Source organism: Trichosurus vulpecula, chromosome 6, assembly GCF_011100635.1.
Source record: "Trichosurus vulpecula isolate mTriVul1 chromosome 6, mTriVul1.pri, whole genome shotgun sequence".
Taxonomy (NCBI): domain Eukaryota; kingdom Metazoa; phylum Chordata; class Mammalia; order Diprotodontia; family Phalangeridae; genus Trichosurus; species Trichosurus vulpecula.
In genome coordinates this window covers 75,803,893-75,820,930 of record NC_050578.1, presented here as the reverse complement: position 1 = coordinate 75,820,930, position 17,038 = coordinate 75,803,893, and the positions used below count along the sequence as shown (strand labels likewise).

The 17,038-nt window shown below is 40.4% G+C and overlaps 1 protein-coding gene across 1 annotated transcript; it reads right to left on the bottom strand.

Annotated features, from left to right (window-relative positions):
• Positions 1-1,852: 1,852 nt before the first annotated feature.
• On the bottom strand, positions 1,853-2,428 carry LOC118852995 (28S ribosomal protein S7, mitochondrial-like). Its single transcript, XM_036762780.1, has one exon. The coding sequence runs from the start codon at positions 2,426-2,428 to the stop codon at positions 1,853-1,855; it is 576 nt and encodes a 191-aa protein (XP_036618675.1).
• Between the last annotated feature and the right edge of the window lie 14,610 nt (positions 2,429-17,038).

Here is a 17,038-nt window from a genome sequence, read left to right as displayed (position 1 = left end):
GTATTGGGCCTGCAGTCAAGAAGACCTAAGGTCAAAGCCTGCCTCAGACCTTTATTAGTTGTGTGAGCCTGCACAAGTCACTTAGCTCTGTTTGTCTCAGTTTCCTCAATTGTAAAATAGAGATCATAATAACCCCTCCCTCCTAGGGTTGTTGTGAGGATCATGTGAGATAATATTTGTTAAAAAAGCATTAAGCACAGTGCCTTGCATACAGTAGGTGCTACATAAATGTACCACCTTCCCTTTTCTTCCCCTTATATTCCTTCTCATGGTATTTTCAAGTAGTTTTCATTATGATTATAAGGAAACAAAAGGGTGTCTATTTTTATCTTTTGGGGGAAAATGTAAGAATAAACAACCCGCATAAGGAAGAGCATAACAGAGAATTAATTCTTTTTTAGATGGGGAGGAAGGGAACAAATGTTTGTTAAGCACTTACTATATGCCAGACACTATGTTAAGTGCTTTGCAAATTTTATCTCATATGATCTTTATGACAGTCTTGCAAGGTAGGTTCTAATATCCCTATTTTTCAGGTAAGGAAACTGAGGCAAACAGGATTAAGTAACTTGCCCAGGGTCATACAACTAGTAAGTATATTAGGTCAGATTTGAACTCAGGTCTTCCTGACTCCAGGTCTAGTCCCATCAAGTAGCCTTTTTTTTTTTCTTTCTGAAAATCCTAAACCAAGAACCAGGAAATGAAGCTGGCCCGTGTAATTTTAGTCTGTGAAAAGTGCCAAGGGTAAAATTATAGGATAAATTAGAAAAAGGAAAAAAACCCATCTACACAATAGGACACGCCATCTCTTTAGGCATTTCCCTGGCTGTCCCCCATGCCTGGAATGCCCTCCCTCCTCATCTCCGCCTCTTGGCTTCCCTGGCTTCCTTCAAGTCTCGGCTAAAAATCTCACCTCTACGGGAAGCCTTTCCCAATCCTTCTTGAATCTCGTGCCTCCCCCCAGCTCCCTTGCTTTTTTTTTTTTTTTAGTGCTAGAAACTGAGTTTATTGCTTTTTATAATTTTTGTACAAAAATGACTTGGAAAACAAGGGTATTTTATCCAGACAAGTTTTAATGAGCTGCTGATCAAAATGCTGGTTTAGTGTGGGATTTAAAAAAAATGCATATGTGTGTATATAATATACATATGTGTGTATGTATCTGTATTTGTGTGTATGTATATATGGGTATATATCTATGTGTGTATGCATACACACATATACAGACATGACATAAATATATATATATATATATACACACACACATATACACACATATATGTAATTTATTATGACCCAATGTAGGACTTTTCTCATAAACCTTTTCTAAAGTGAATGCTGCTTTTTTGCAATAGCCGAAAGTTCAGCCAAAATGGAGGCAAAGGAAACATAGCCTTGCTGAGCTCATCTGCAGAGGCCAAGCCAATGTTCTTTCCTCTGCAGGAAGGAAATGTGGCAGTCTGGGGGCTGGGGGGGTGGGAGGGTGGCCCATTGAGGATGGCCCAGCTTGAGTAATGTGCTACTCAGGTGCCTCCAACTACAGTTTGCCTGCCTGTCACTGACTTGTCCTAAATGGATGCTTTACTCTAATTTCTGGTAAGATCTATTGATAGTGGCAAAGCTACAAGAGAGGAATCTGAAATTCCAAATAGTCTTCAGTCTGAAGCCTGAGCCCCTTCTGCCCCCTGCTCTAAATGGTAAAAATGAATGATCTCCCTCTTTCTCAGGTTGACCTTCCCAGCAGCAGAAGGGAAGGAGGCTGAGCAATGTTACCTGACTCTCCCCTTGTGGCTCTACCCTTCCTACCCCTATCATCATCGGTAATGGGCAAGTCTCCACCACCTGTTGCAGGTCATGCTTCCTCTTGACCACAGGGCCTTAGATGTGGAAGGTCTTTAGTAATACATGAGTTTTCTAGCATCAGCATTTGTTTATTCTCCTGGTGTTCTTGAACCATCCATTTCATGGCTAGGAAGCATGGACATCTGTCGCCCAGTGGGTCTGGGACCCGATAGAAACGGCTACCTTTAAGGGTACTGACCAGGCCAAGGACAGGCTGACAGTTCTCTAGGGCCTGGTGGAAGATGGTATATGAGGTAAACTCAGTGGCCTCCCACTCCTTGGCTATGACTGCATGGTGCTTTTTGTATCGCTTTTTCCTGAGGATTTCCAGAGTCTCAGTCATCAGAGATCTGGCCACTATTTTGTTTCCTTCTTTTATCATCATGTTGGTGAATTCATTGATCACAGGATCCTCAAACCAAGAACTTGTCTTAGGTGCTGGGGCTGCTTTAAAGATCTGTGTGGTTCTGAGATCCCACCCAAGCTCCTGCTCTTCAGTCATCTCCTCCAAGGGCTTAGGGTAGTCTTTATCAAGTTGGGGTTCTTCATAATTAGCATCATAGCAGCTCCATCTCACCCAGCTCATTCTGTCTACTCCTTCTTGGTCTCCTTTGCCCCTTCCCTTTTTTGATTATTTCCTATTTATCTTTTACATAGTTTATTTTTACATATTTGTCTGCATGTTCTCTTCTCCGTTAGATTGTGAGTTCCTTGAGGGCAGGGACTGTCTTTTGCCTTTCTTTTTGGCTCAGGGCCTGGCATATAGTAGGCACTCAATAAATGTTTATTGACTGACGGCCCTGTAAATATCAGGGAGAATTGACTAAAGGAGAAAGCTATTTTTCAAAAATGCTATTTCAGTCCTGACCTTTTCTTCATGCTAACTGATGAAGCAGTCACTGGTGTTTTCCAATATAGAAACTTGGTGCGGCATTCTGACGACTTATTTATAACCTGCCTCAAAAGATTACTTTCTATTCACGAAGGAAAAGCTCAATTATGCATTTAAAACAGTTGGTAGCTATGCTTAACATTGTCAGGATGAAATGTTATCCTGCCTGTACGATGGTAGCATACATCCGAACAAAATTACTCCTTGTTCCCCACCCCCTTCCCTCTTTTTTTTTTTTTTTGAAGTTCAGGAAATCAATTTGTGTTCAATTTCTTGTGTAGGGTAAAACCTGAGTACAAGTACAAAGCTGATGAGTGGAGTATCAATGGAATCTCTGTTAGCTCATTTTTCATCAGGGAGATACATTACTTCCCCAAAGCCGTGATCTAGGACCATTGCCAAGTGGAGTTTAAAAAAAAATACGCAAAACCCAACAAACAACATAATTCTTTCGTGTAGTGCTCTCTCTCTCCCTTTTTGCTTATCATGCTGTTGGCTGGCAAGCCCATTTAAAACCAAAAATCCATTGGTGCCTTTGCCTAAAGCTGTTTCTGGGTTTCTAACTCTTCTAATCTTACGATCCTTTCAGACATTTTTCCTCTTGTAGGACTGAAAGGCTAGAAGGAGAGAGGACCTTTGTATTTATAGGTTTATGTAGAACCAGAAAGTAGAAGACACTTCTGTGTAAGATTTGTTAGGTTTGGTTGTGTACACTTAACAGGTTAATGTTTGAATAAACTTTGGGTAGGCATCTGAATTCTTCTATCATTAGCTGAACCTAAAGGTCACATTAAAAAAAATTTCCTACAGAAATATCACAGCCTGTTCCTTTTGAAATATTTCTATTGATTGCTTAAGATGGAGCTTTTGTTTGTTTGTTTGTTTGGTACCAGCCCTTCAGCTGAACTAGAAAAGGATGAAGTGTGCCTCCATCAGCTTGGTATTGATCTGGCTCATTTGAAAATGGCCTTTTTGGCAGTCAGAACACGAGCTCCTTATGACTTTGTGACATCATCATCCCAGCATGGTTGGTCATTGGGCATTTTTTTCCCCTCTTGGGGGCATGTGGGTTCATTTGGCGTGTGAGATTCCTTAAAGAAGCAATGGTTTAGGTAAGATACTAAAAAAAAAAAGATAGTCTATGTGCTTATTTTTAGCCATCTAAAAATGGCCTCAGTTTCCAGAAGAGTGGATCCATTCTCAATATATTGCCAGCTACTTGGGGACAAGAATAAAAACTGGCCAATCATTTCAGCTTGTCTAGTTATTTGTCATTGAAGTTACTTTAGCATCATCCTTCATTGTTTCTGCTTTTATTTCCATGGCGCAGCAGTGGATCCCACACCCACTTTCATGTTTTTACTGATATTTTATTCTTTGCTACTTTCCAGACAGTTTATCCTCTTTCACTACTATGGAATAGTACATTGTCTCTGTCTTTTTGCCTGGTCTCATATCTTTAGTAGATTTTTCTAGTTCAGCCTCTTCAGTACCATGCTCTTTCCTCTCTGCACTGAGTGTAGTAGCATTATTTTGTAGAGTATTACAGCTGGCAGGGCCCTGCAGCTTATTTTCCTTATTGGGACTTTGAGAGGTAAAATAGCTTATCCAGGGTCAAATGTCTACAAGTAACTGATTTGTAAACCACATGTCCACCATGGAGTATGGGTATTATGAGCAGCAAGTCTTGGATTAGAACGTAGAAATCTTGGCACTCCGTAGGGTCCCTCATACACTGTGCTGTATTTCATAGGTAGGGGGAAGTTTCCTCCTCACCTCTACCCACTTAGTCTACTAAATGAGAGTGACATTTGCAAAGAATTGACTGACTTCCATTAAAATCCATGAAATCAGCTATTTAAAGCTGGAAAGAATCTTAGAAGTCATCTAAGGTGAAACTCTTCATTTCATAAATGGGGAAACTGAGGCTCACGGAGGTTGTCACTTGTCCAAGGTAACTTAGGTAATAAGGAGAGGATATGTACAAAATATGTACAAACTAAATGCATGCTGCTTAGGGAGAGAGGGGACTGGCAATTGGGGATCAGGAAAGACTGCAACATGGCGCTTGAAGGAAGAGAGAGTTTTAGTAGGAAGATTAGAGGCACGAAGGACAGTCAGGGGGACCCCCCTGTGCCAAGAGATGGGAAACAGGTTCATCAGTCTTCTGGAGTCATGGTTGGCCATTGCATTGATCAGAGTTCTTAAGTCTTTCAAAGTTATTTTCATTTATAATATAATACACATTGTGTAAATTGTTCTTCCTTTTCTGTTAACTTTGCCTTATATCCTTTCATGCAAGTCTTCCCAGATTTTGCTGTCTACGTGCCTTTGGTCATTTCCCATGGTACAATAATATTACATTAATTCATGTATCATTTTAGGTACATTTGATCAGCCACTAACCTAACTGATAGATACCTACTTTGTTTCCAGTTTTTTGCTCTAACAAAAAGTGTTGCTTTAAAAAAAATACGCCATGAGTTCTTTCTTTCTGTCTTTGACATTTCGAGGGTACATGCCTAGTAGTGGTTTCACCAGGTCAAAGGGATATACACAGTCTAGTGAATTATTTGAACACTTCCAAATTGTTTTCTAGAATGGCTGGACCAAACACACAGCTCCACCAACTGCATATTAGTGTGCCCGTCGTTCCACAGTTTCACCTCCAACACTTGCTATTTTCCATTTTTTATTTCCTTGCCAGTATAATGGGCATGAAATGGAACCTCAACATTGTTTTCATTTGCTCTTCTCTTATTAATGTTTTGAAACATTTTTTCATAATTGGTGATAGCTTGCCTTCTTCCTTTTCAAAAGTGACTTTTTCCTATCCTTTTAACCATTGATCTGTTGGAAGGGGCTCTTGTTAATATTGTAGTTGTAGCAATTTCCTATATCCTTGGATATCAGACCTTTATTAGAGAAATTTGTTTCCCCAGCTATTTTCTTTCTAATTTTAATCACAAATTCTTTTTAAAAATCTCAGTTCTTTTATAGAAAGATGGATTTTAGTTGATCTCTGAGTTTGCCTGCACGTTTTTATACCATTCTAGCCTCTGTTTTCGGGTTTCTTGTTGCAGAGTACCTGAAGTTGCCCTTTGGTTGATGTGAGTCAAATACAGGAAGAATTGTAATCTGGTCTTGGGTGTCCTGTAATGACCAAAGTTGACCACTAACAATCACTTAGAGGCCATTTCTCAGTCTGGAATGATTAAAGGTGGGGCAGAGACTAAATGACTTCTAGGAAATCTCGAGTCATGACATTTTTGGATTTTGCTTTCTCACGCTTATATTTCTGAGAACATTTTTCAGATGGCTATTTAAGTTCTAAGCAGATGCCACAAAGGTGAATAGTAAGTGATAAGGAGAATTATAATAGCTATTGTTTCTATCTAGAGTCTCTATTCAGATGCAGATAACTTACAGTTCTACAGTTATTTTTGAGATGCATGACAAATGCTGATTTATTTTTATAATGACATTTCTATTTGTTCCCAAAGACTGTAATGTGGGCCTGCCTGATGGGGGTGAAGGGGAGGGGAGCTTCCCTGCTCACCAGCTTCTTCTTCAGAATAGTGCTGGAGAGCCCCACCCTGGAGAAACTCAGAACTCCTAGCCCTGAGCAAATTGAGCTGCTACCAGACCTATAAGTGACAGTGATTCTTCCTTCTCATCCTGTCCTTGTTCAGTGCTATGGTTTGGCTGAGTTTTGCCCCCGAGGCTGACAAAGTTGCTACTTCCAACTCTCCATCCTGGAGATTATCTGGTTCTCATGTGCCTACTTGGTGTTGTCCATCTGTTTTGACTTAGCTGACCCTTGGGGCCTGGATTCTCTTGCACTCTTCTTCAATGATCCCTTGTGTCTGGCTGAAAGTCATTACGATTGTCCTCTGAATGTCCCCCCTGCATTCAATTTGTAACTATTTCACTTTTCTAATTTTTCTTGATGAAATATTTAACTTGGGTGAGTGAGGGAGTGAATAAACAGTTTTTACTCAGATGTTTGGAATGTTTCAAAAAGAAGGATGTTTCTCAGTTGTGCTTCTTGGAACACAGCTGTTATCCTTGGGAGATGCCATGTATCATCATAAAGCTGTGAGTATGCCTTTCCATCTTAGGATAGTAATAGTAATGGTAACAGCAACTGGCATTTAGGTAGTACCTTAAAGTTTGCAAAACCCTTTCAAATATTATCTAGTTTATCTGCACAAAAACCCTAGGAGGCAAGTGATGTTCTCATTTTCCAGGTGACAAAACTCAGACTGACAGTTTGCTCAGGGTCACACAGCCAGTAAGTCTCTGAGGCTGAATTTGAATTCAAGTCTTCCTCTATCCACTGTACAGCCTAGGTGTCTTCAGCTAGATCATTGAATACCTGAGTCCAAAAGAATCCAGGACCCAAGTATCAGCTAAGTCAAAAGTGGATGGAAACTACTAAGTAGATAAAGTGGATTTAATCTCATCTTGTCACTAATTCTCCCAGACAATTTTGAAAGGGTGGGATAGGCACTCTAGACCCCAAACAAACCCCAGAACACTGAACATTGCCTTTATTTGTTGGGGAGGGATCAAATGTTACTGTTCAACATCTGTCCTTTCCTGGGAAGTATAGAGCTCTATTTCACTCTGCGAAATCAAGATGGCAGATCGTGGTCTGCATTTGGGGAAGATGTGCTTTTAAATGATTGCAAAAGCACAGATCCATGGCCTCTTGAGCACAGAAATCCTATACATGTTCCCCAGCTGCCTTTGTCATTCTAATTGTGTTGATCCCAGCTCTCTCCCTGCCTGATACAGGAATGTTTTGCTTTTATCTGATAACTTCTGAGGCCCAAGTTTTTTCTCTTGAGGCCATAAGGCAGAAGAGTTTTTATGGAGCTGTTTCTCTCTGAAGTACGGAGGAGGATTTTCCTAGAGGGGAAAGAGAGCTGTTAGATATCATTTTTGTCCTATGCTGTGTTTGAGTAAACTGTTCTGCATATGGGAACACAATGCAACTTTTTTTTTGAGACACAGGGGACCCTAAACAAACACTCATTTTTTAAAGGCAAAAATCTTTTCTCTTAAGTTTTTTTTTTAAATTGCTTTTTATCCTGAACTGAAACACTCAAATACAGTCTTCTCTCTCTCTCTCTCTTTCTCTCTCTCTGTCTCTCTGCCTCTCTCTCTTTCTCTGTCTCTTTGTTTCTCTGTCTCTGTCGTCTGTCTGTCTGTCTCTCTCTCTCTCTCTCACACACACACACACACACACATGCACACGCACATACACACATACCAGAACACAAAGAATATTCTGTATGAATCTCCATTTCATGCCTTTGCTTTAAAAAAGTAATTGTGTTACTCATAAAACTGTTCTGTTTGCCTGTGCTTCTTTGTTTAAAAACATTCTATGACAAGTTTTCCATCTTACTGGGTCAAAAGTGCATTTGATTTGGAATGGATGAAAATGAGGAGAGCAAGTGGTCTAGGGAAGGCCTCTGTTTCTGGCAGTGTGGTTTTGTTTTCCATGGAGAATTCTAAGTCACTCTTTAAGTGGGAAACAACAGGCCCATGCCACTGTTTCACCATTCATTCTCTCTGTAAGAAAAAGCAACTCTAGTTCTTGGATCTGGGTGGTTGACAGAGCATTTATTAATTGCTTTCTATGTGTTGGGTACTGTGCTAAGCCCCGGGTAAACAAAACCATGAAAACAGAACAGTTTCTACTTTCAAGAAGCTTCCGTTCTAATAGAGAAGACAAAACCTAAAGAGGAGCTGGAAATTAGAGAGGAAGGTAGGACAGGAGGGTACCTGGGCAAGGCAGCTGGTGTGGAGGTGAGTCACTCAAGGGGAAGTAAAGGAAGCACTGTGGTTGAGGCTCCCCAAGATACTCGATCCTAGGTAGGGACTCACCAATCAATGGTGGACCCTCAGGGTGGATCCATACTTAGATAGGCAAGAAGGCTGGTGTGGGGTTGGAACCCACTGGAGAGCGCTTGAAAAGGGAAATGAATTGAGAAGTGCCATTGTCCTTACAGGGATTCTTGAAACAATTGTAAACTGATTTAAAAGGTTTTACACATGTTTCTTCTCCAGTTTTATTTTCTTCATAATGAATATTTGTGTAGTTGGATCTGGATCTCAAAATCTCAGAGTTGGAGAGGACCCCAGAAGCCAGTTAGTCTAATTACTACCTAATTAAGCTTCTATTATATTTCACCTCCCCACAAGGAATCCTCAAGCCTTGACCTCTCTGCTGCCTTTGACACTCTTGATTACTCCTTCTTGATACTTTCTTCTCTCTTGGTTTTTGGGACACCAGTCTCTCCTGGTTCTTTCCTGCCTACTTGACCTCTCCTTGCTGATCTGTCTGCCTAGACTGTCTCCTCACTCTAATCTGTACTCCATTCAGCCATCAAAATGATTTTTCTAAAGCAAAGGTCCAACTTTATCACTGCCCCCTACTCAGTAAGCTGGTTCCCTATTGCCTTCAGGATCAGATACAAAATCCTCTGTTTGGCATTCAAAGCCCTTTATAACCTAGTCCCTTCCTGTCTTTTTTATTTTTATTTTTTACAGACCAATATAATTATTTTTTATAATTTGTATTAATTTATTTATTTTTAGTTTTTCAACATTTCATTTCCATAAGTTTTAAATTATCTCCCTCTCCCTCACCACTACCTCCCCAACTTCCTGTCTTTTTTGGTCCCTCCCCCCCATATTCTTTGAGCCAGTGACACTGGCTCCTTGGTATTCCTTTCACAAGACACTCCATCTCTTGGCTCTGGGCATGTCTTTGGCTGTCCCCCATTCCTGGATCGCTCTCCCTTCTCCTCTCTGTTTACTGGCTACCCTGGCTTCCTCTTAAGTTCCAAATAAAATCTCATTTTCTACAGGGAGCCTTTCCCAACTCCTAGTTCCTTCCCTCTGTTAATTATTTCCTCTTTATCTTGTATGTAATTTGTTTGTACATATTTGTTTGTGGTCTCTTGCATTACTTTGTGAGCTTCTTGAGGGCAGGGACTGTCTTCTGCCTCTTTTTGTAACCCTGGTGCTTAGCACAGGGCCTGGCACATAGTAGGTCCTTACTAATTGTTATTGACTGACCAACTGAGCCACCATGTCTTACCATATCTGAACAGGAATCTTTATAACATCATGGCGGACCAAGGATTCTTCCGTCCTTTGCTTTAAGACTTCCAGTGATAGGAAACCCATGCCATCCTGAGGCAGTCCATTCTACTGTTGATTAGTTCTAATTGTTTGGAAATTTCCCCTAACATCAAGCCTAAATGCAACTCTTCTCTCCTTATTCTGATCTCTGCAGCCAAGTAGAATAAATCTAAACCCTGTCCAGCTGTCAGCCTTTCAGTTATTTGAAGACCTCTCTCTCTCAATCTCTCTCTTTCTCTCTCTCTCTCTGTGTCTCTGTCTCTCCCTCTCTCTCCCTCCCTCTCTCTCTGTCTCTCTCTGTCTCTGTCTCTCTCTCTCTCTCTCTCTCTCTCTCTCTCTGTCTCCCTCTCCCCGCCCCCTGTCTGTCTCCCTCTCTTTCTCTCTGTCTCTCTAACTCTCTATCACATTTTTGGAAGAGGTAATGAAGAGAATTAGAAAGTACTTTAAGTTCTCCATCCATAAAATGGGGACCATAACAGCACCTACCTCACAGGAGTATTTTGAGGTTCAAATGTGCACACACATACCCACACATGCACACACACACACACACACACACACACATACCCTCCAGTTGGATTGTATACTCCCTGGGGGCAGGGATTGTTTCCTTACATGTTTCTTTCACCAATCTGCCTGGTGCGTAGTATGAATTTACTAATTGCATTTTTTTTTGTTTGAACGAAATGCTTTCCACCATCTATTTTCCTTTATTTCTTGAATTGCCAGTGACAGGTACATCTTTTATGTGCCTTTTCCCTATAACTAGATAAAATAGAGAATTAATCCATTTTTTTCTCAGTCTCTGAAAAAATCATTTCTCCTTATGCATTCTAATTTGAGCTTGACTGCTAACTCACTATGTGAGGTCTCCAGGCCTATTTGTACATCTGTGAAGTGAGAGTGTTAGAGCAGAAAATCACTAAGTTCCTTTGTGTCTCAAAAAGAAAATCAGTCATTATGAATCCAATTCTCTGAATGTCATTAGGAGCAAATCCTATACAGTCTTTTCTGTATTATGAAATCAACTTTAAGGAAATGTTAAGGCGAAGCTTTCCACATATTATCCGGATCACTTTAAATGATATCATCAAATGCTCATAAGTGCTAGTAAGATTTAGTAGCGAATACACAGTGCCCTCTGTTAGGTAGAGTATGTTGAGCTGGTGTCTCACTGAGCACCTGGAAACTGGGGGCTTGGCACCTGCTTTCAGGCTCATGTGTTGGATGGGAGCCCCCCCCCCCACCTCCACCTCCACCTTCCACTTCAGAGCAGGAGTGGTTGTCTTCTGTTTCCTGTTGTCCATGATGGCTCAGGGTATGAATATACTATGCGGTGACAGATATAATTGTCTGCAAAGCTCGAATGCCAGGCATAGACTAAAAGGGCAGGAGTCCTGCCCCTCTAGGCTGCCCTGGGTGTCAGGGACTTCTCCCAATCCAGCTGCAGTTGTAAGCTGGCAGCCTCCTAGGGAAGCCTGGTCCTGGAATGGGGCCACCTCCACATGTGTCTTTTCTTCTCTCCTTTGGTGTTAGAGTATCAGGGCAGCACCTGGGTGGGATGGTTTGCAGTGACAAAAGCAGCAGAGGCAGTCCTGGGAAGTTGCTGGAGAGAGACAGAGAGAGAGACAGAGACAAAGACTTACAGAGACATAGAGGCAGAGACAGAGGGAGAGAGGGGAAGGGAGGGAAGGAAGTAGAGGAGGGACAGAAAGAGATGCAGGGAGAGAGGAGGGAGAGAGAGAGAAGGCATTGTCAGCTGTGCTCAAAGCTGGTGAAATGCAAAATGACCAATTAGCAGCTCTCACAAAGAAACACTTTGCAGATGTCCCCAAAATGCTTCAATATTAGCCTCTCAGGTGATGGTATAAGTGGTGATAATTGATCATCTGACCTTAATTTCCCAGATTCTGTGCCAACCATCTTCCAATTGTTTATTGCTTAGCCTTCTCTTTTCTATGGGAATAGAACTTGTTCCATACCCAATTCACGATTGGGTTCGAGTACCTTTTTAACTTTCATCCACTTGCTGGGAAGAAGACCTTTGACTCTGAGCCCAGACCTATTTCAATAATTAGCAACTCTTAACTACAAAGGACATAGGAAGGTAGACACTATCTGCATCCAGAGAAAGAACTGATAAATAGAAGTTTGTATAGAATAATTTTACATATATGTATATATTTGTGTCTAATGGTAGCCAACTCTAGGGTGGGAGGGGGAGGGAAGAAAACATAAATTTACATGGTAACTTTATTATATAATTAAAAAGAATAGCATATATAATAGGTTTGCACTTTCATGTGCAATCATCTTTTTAAATTATACTATGTCATGGAAATGCTTGTTTTAGTCCACAAATTAAAAATAAAATAAAAACAAAAAAATTATTAACTCTAGTACATAGCAGTGTTCCTTGGAGGAATTAGGGTTGAGGGTGAGCAGCCAATTACCATGAGAATGGAGATCCCACTTCCCCTATTAAGAAGACAATTGGGGGGCAGCTAGGTGGTACAGTGAATTGAGCACCCGCCCTGGAGTCAGGAGGACCTGAGTTCAAGTCTGGCTGCAGACACTTGACACACTTACTAGCTGTGTGACCTTGGGCAAGTCGTTTAACCCCAATTGTCCTGCCTTCCCCCCTCCAAAATAAATAAAAAAGAGGACAACTCCATCAGGCTGAACCTAGGTAATCTATAAGGACAGATAAATGACAGGGATGGATAGAGGTCAGCAGGCCCTGTGGCCTCACCTCATGGCACAGTGGATAGAGTGCCTGTCTTGGAGTTAGGAAAATCTGAGTTTATATCCAGCCTCAGACATTTATTGGCTGTGTGACCCTGGGCAAGTCACTTAACCTCTATTTCCTCAACTGTGAAATGAGGATAATAATAGTATGCCTACTTCTTTGGGTTGTTGTAAAGATCAAATGTGTTAATACACTAGCACATAGTAGGCACTATATGAATGCTTATTCTTTTCTTCCCTCCCTGTGTGTGGCTAGCCTTATAATTTCGTGGTAGTCATATAATTTAGAAAGAGTTGATTGGCACATGGAATGCATGGAGATAGCCTGCTACAGTATAGATAAGAGATGGTTGGATTCGAAGTCAGAAGTCCTGTGTTTCCAGTTAGGTAGTTAATACCTTCTTGCCAAGTGACTATATACTGTGTATCATAGAATTGTGTATCCCTAGGCACATAGTTATGTTTCTGCATCTCTTTTGCTGATGAATTGTTGTCATTTTTTCATGGCCCCATTTTTTTTTGGCAAAGATATTGGAAGACTTTGTCATTTCCTTCCCAGCCCATTTTACTGATAAGGAAACAGAGGCAAATAGGGTTAAGTGACTTGCTCAGGGTCACACAGCTATTGAGTGTCTGCGGCTGGATTTGAACTGAGGTCTCCCTGACTCCAGGCCCAGCACTGTATCTGCTGTACAACCTAGCTGCCCCTCTCTGTTGCATATAAATTTTTTTTAGCTGTTCTTGTCTCTGATACCATATTGGATTAGAATTTTGCTGCCCTTATCCTGAAGTTGTTGCATCCAGGCTGTTTAATAGTGTACATCACTACATTCCTATCCACCACACCCTTCCCCACTTCCCCAGGGACAGCTGGGCATGAGAAATGGTTTTGTATGTAGTCTCATATGAATGAACCATCATGGTTTCTATGCTATATGCTTCACTAGATCAGGAATCCATGATTCCAGGGAGTACCAGTGTGGCACTCCCACTATTGACTTAGGTTACAACTCTTCTATACCTTAGGGGGCAGTCTTTGTGAATTCCTGTGGTTGAAGAAAATCATTATCTGGTGGTCATTGTCTCCAGATTTAGGTAGGATGATTTTTGAATGATGGAGAGTCAGTAGCGGGATTCTTACTTGCAGCCCTTCCAGTATGATTTCATCTGTTTGATCTGTTTCCTGTCCCATCTCTCCCCCGCAGAGTATGAAAGAATCATGCAAAAATGTCATTCCGTTTGTCATCATCAATATATGTGTGAATATATGAAGTTTTAAAATACTTTAAATTATCTTTTGCTTTTATATCACCTTCATTTCAGAATATATTCCCCCCCCCTACATAGTGACTCATTCCTTGTAATAGGAAAAAAAAGGCAAAGGTTTAGCATAACTAACAAACCCATCCACTGAGTTGGACAAATTCTTCTATACTTAACTCCTGGTATCTCCCACCTCTGCAGAGGCAGGAACATTTTCTAGGCTCTTCTGTAGTGCCAAGTTTGGTCATTAAAATGACATAGCCTTAATTTATTTTTATTGCTATTTATATTTACATTGAATCAGTTATGCATATATATTTTTAGCAAAGAGTTGGGTCTTGTCTAGGACTTTCAGGATTCAGAATTTTCAGGAGGGAGAATTGTAATTTCTCTTAAAATATGCTTTGTCTTTGGCTAGCCTTTTTCTTTTTTCATGATCTTTTCCCTCCAGTAGGGGATACTGGGGTCGGTCTAGGTTCTGATTTTCCCATCTGTTGCATGCCAAGCCCCTGCTGCTTTGGAAGAGAACCCCCAATGAAGAGAGTCAACGGGCACTAAAGGATTCTTGGAGGTTGGTCTCCCTCCTCTGTGGAGCCATTGTGTCTTGTTAATTCTGCTCATTGTTGAATTTTGTGAGAATGCTTTGTGTGCAAGATGGCTGGTGCTATTAGTGGAAGAGAGAATAAATAATGAACTAGCTGGTGTCAGTTTACATGTTGGCAACTCTTCATTGGGAAATTGAGATGCGAATTATGATCCAAGTTTTGACTGTGGCACCTAACTCAAGGAGAATTTGGAAGTCTACCTCTCTTAATAAGATTGTTAAGCTGTGTACTCTTGTTCCCAAACTAACATAGGCTGGAATCATCAAGGAATCCGCAATTTTCAGTCATCACTGCATTTACCCAATTTACCTAAACAGTGGTCCTGAGATTGGATAAGCGGATAGGGAACCGTGAATATCAGGCTTTAGAGAGGAGTCTTTCCTAGAATTGCTGTATGACCTTTGGAAAATTGCTTCACTCTTCAGGTCCTCTCCCTGTGCAGTGAAGACAGTTACTGATTATAAGGCACTCGGGTCAGTTTCTAAAGTAATAAGCGTGTACCCAATTGGATTAGGAGAGAAAGGTATTGGGATGTGTTACAAGGGCTGATAAATTCCTTTGATGGAAAGTCATTTTTAATACTTAAATTGGGCACTTCTCTATCAGTGAAAGAAAATGTAGATAAAAGAATATGAGTTCTTGTATTATTCTTGTATTTCTCATAAAATAGAGAAAGCATTTTCAGTTCAATCACCAATGAATTGGTTCTTTACTAGGGAGTTTCAGGTGACATATCAAATCAACAAGTCTTTATCATCGTGATAACTTTATTATACATTTAAAAGGAATAGCAAGTGGTACATAATAGATTTGCAGTTTCATGTGCAATCATCTTTTTATTATATTATGTTATGAATTGCTTGTTTTATTCCATACATTTAAAAAAGGAAAAAATATTTATTACATACCTCCCATGTGCCTAGCACTGTGCATATGTATTTTCTTCCTGCATAAGGGATAAATGTTTATGAGATGTGATTAAGAAGCAGATATTGCTCAGTGTAAAACATGTCTTCTCTCTAAAAAATGCTTCAAAGTATATAAAACATTAAATGATAACCCTGGTGTAACCGTTGCCTGTCCATAGATAGATAAATGGTAAGTGAAAAGAAGGCAAAGATCGAAATCTGTAATTTGCTCCACTACCTGAAGTTTTCTCCCATAATCCTCTGTGAATAATAGCCTATTGACACTGATTCGTTTGACTGTTAAGGGCCCCAATTTTGTGATTTGATGTAACTACCAGACTTCTCCTCTGTGAGCTAGATTGTTTCTTCCCTGCTCTCAACAAGGTTACTTTGTGTTGGTTGTGGATTTGTTTTGTATACTTTGTATATTTTTATTGTATATGTGTATACTTTGTATATTTTGTATAAAGATGTGCATGAGTATTTTCTCTTTAAAAGTCTTGAGTCAGGGACTGTTTGGCTTTTGTCTTTGTGTACCTGGCACCAAGCCTTAACACGAGCTGTTTAATAAATGCTCATTCGTTCATTCATACATCTCATGAATTAAAATTCTACAGCAGAAGCCAGCTTAGGAGGGAAGGAAACTCTAAGAATGAGGTAGATGATGGGATGAATTCCATTTATTTCCTTGTACTTTCAGTATATACAGTAAAACAAAGAACAAAATCTGTTTTAAAGCAGGCCTAACTTTATTGTCCTTCCCATCCTGGCCCCAGGCAGCACCTGGCTTGCAGTCATTCCTGAGCCCCAACTCTCAGGCTTAGCTATTTGAGGCATTTTGTTTTCTTAGTCACTTGCGTTAACTGCTTTCTTGATTCGTTCAGAAAGGTTATTTGCATCTCGTAAAGGTATCAATGAATAGATTCATCTGTACACACTATTGACACCTTGCAATTTCATTCTTGGCTTTCTGTGACTACACTGACTTAGGGGTGTGTGTGTGTGTGTGTGTGTGTGTGTGTGTGTGTAATCCCTTCTTTTACATCAACAGCGAAGGATGAATACAGAAGAGGGTCAGAAGTGCTCAATCTCAGAATGAGGCAAAACTGGAAAGGTATATAAAGGACAACCGAAACTCAGGTTTCTCAGGTATAAGGGATTTTAAAAGAGGATCAAAGAAAGGAAGAATCATTGTTCAGCATGGATACGATGATGGACAATGGAGGGACAGCTTTTATTTGATTTTTTTCTATGATTTTTGGATTAGAAATGACAGAGTAAATATGGCTAAAAGACAGTTGAAACCCAAGATAAATAATGAGGTAGTAAGATACAAGAGTCAATGTAAAGTGTTATACTTGGGGCTCAAAAAATCAGCTTCCCAAGTGTAAGATGGGGGAGGTGTGGTGAGACAGCACTTCGAGAAATATAGTTATCCCTTCCACATCATGACTTTCCGTATTGCGGTTTTAGGTTTCAATATATCATGAGTTAGCATAAGAAATTAAATGAGAATTTTGGGGGAGTTTTGTGGAAGTTGCACAAAAACATGTGAAGACCAGAAGATGACACAAAGAAGTGTTTTTACTTAGCATTGACCTACATATGGCCTATGACTA

Excerpts from the sequence above, each read along its gene's own strand:
- LOC118852995 (XM_036762780.1), bottom strand. The coding sequence starts at position 2,428 with ATGAGCTGGGTGAGATGGAGCTGCTATGATGCTAATTATGAAGAACCC.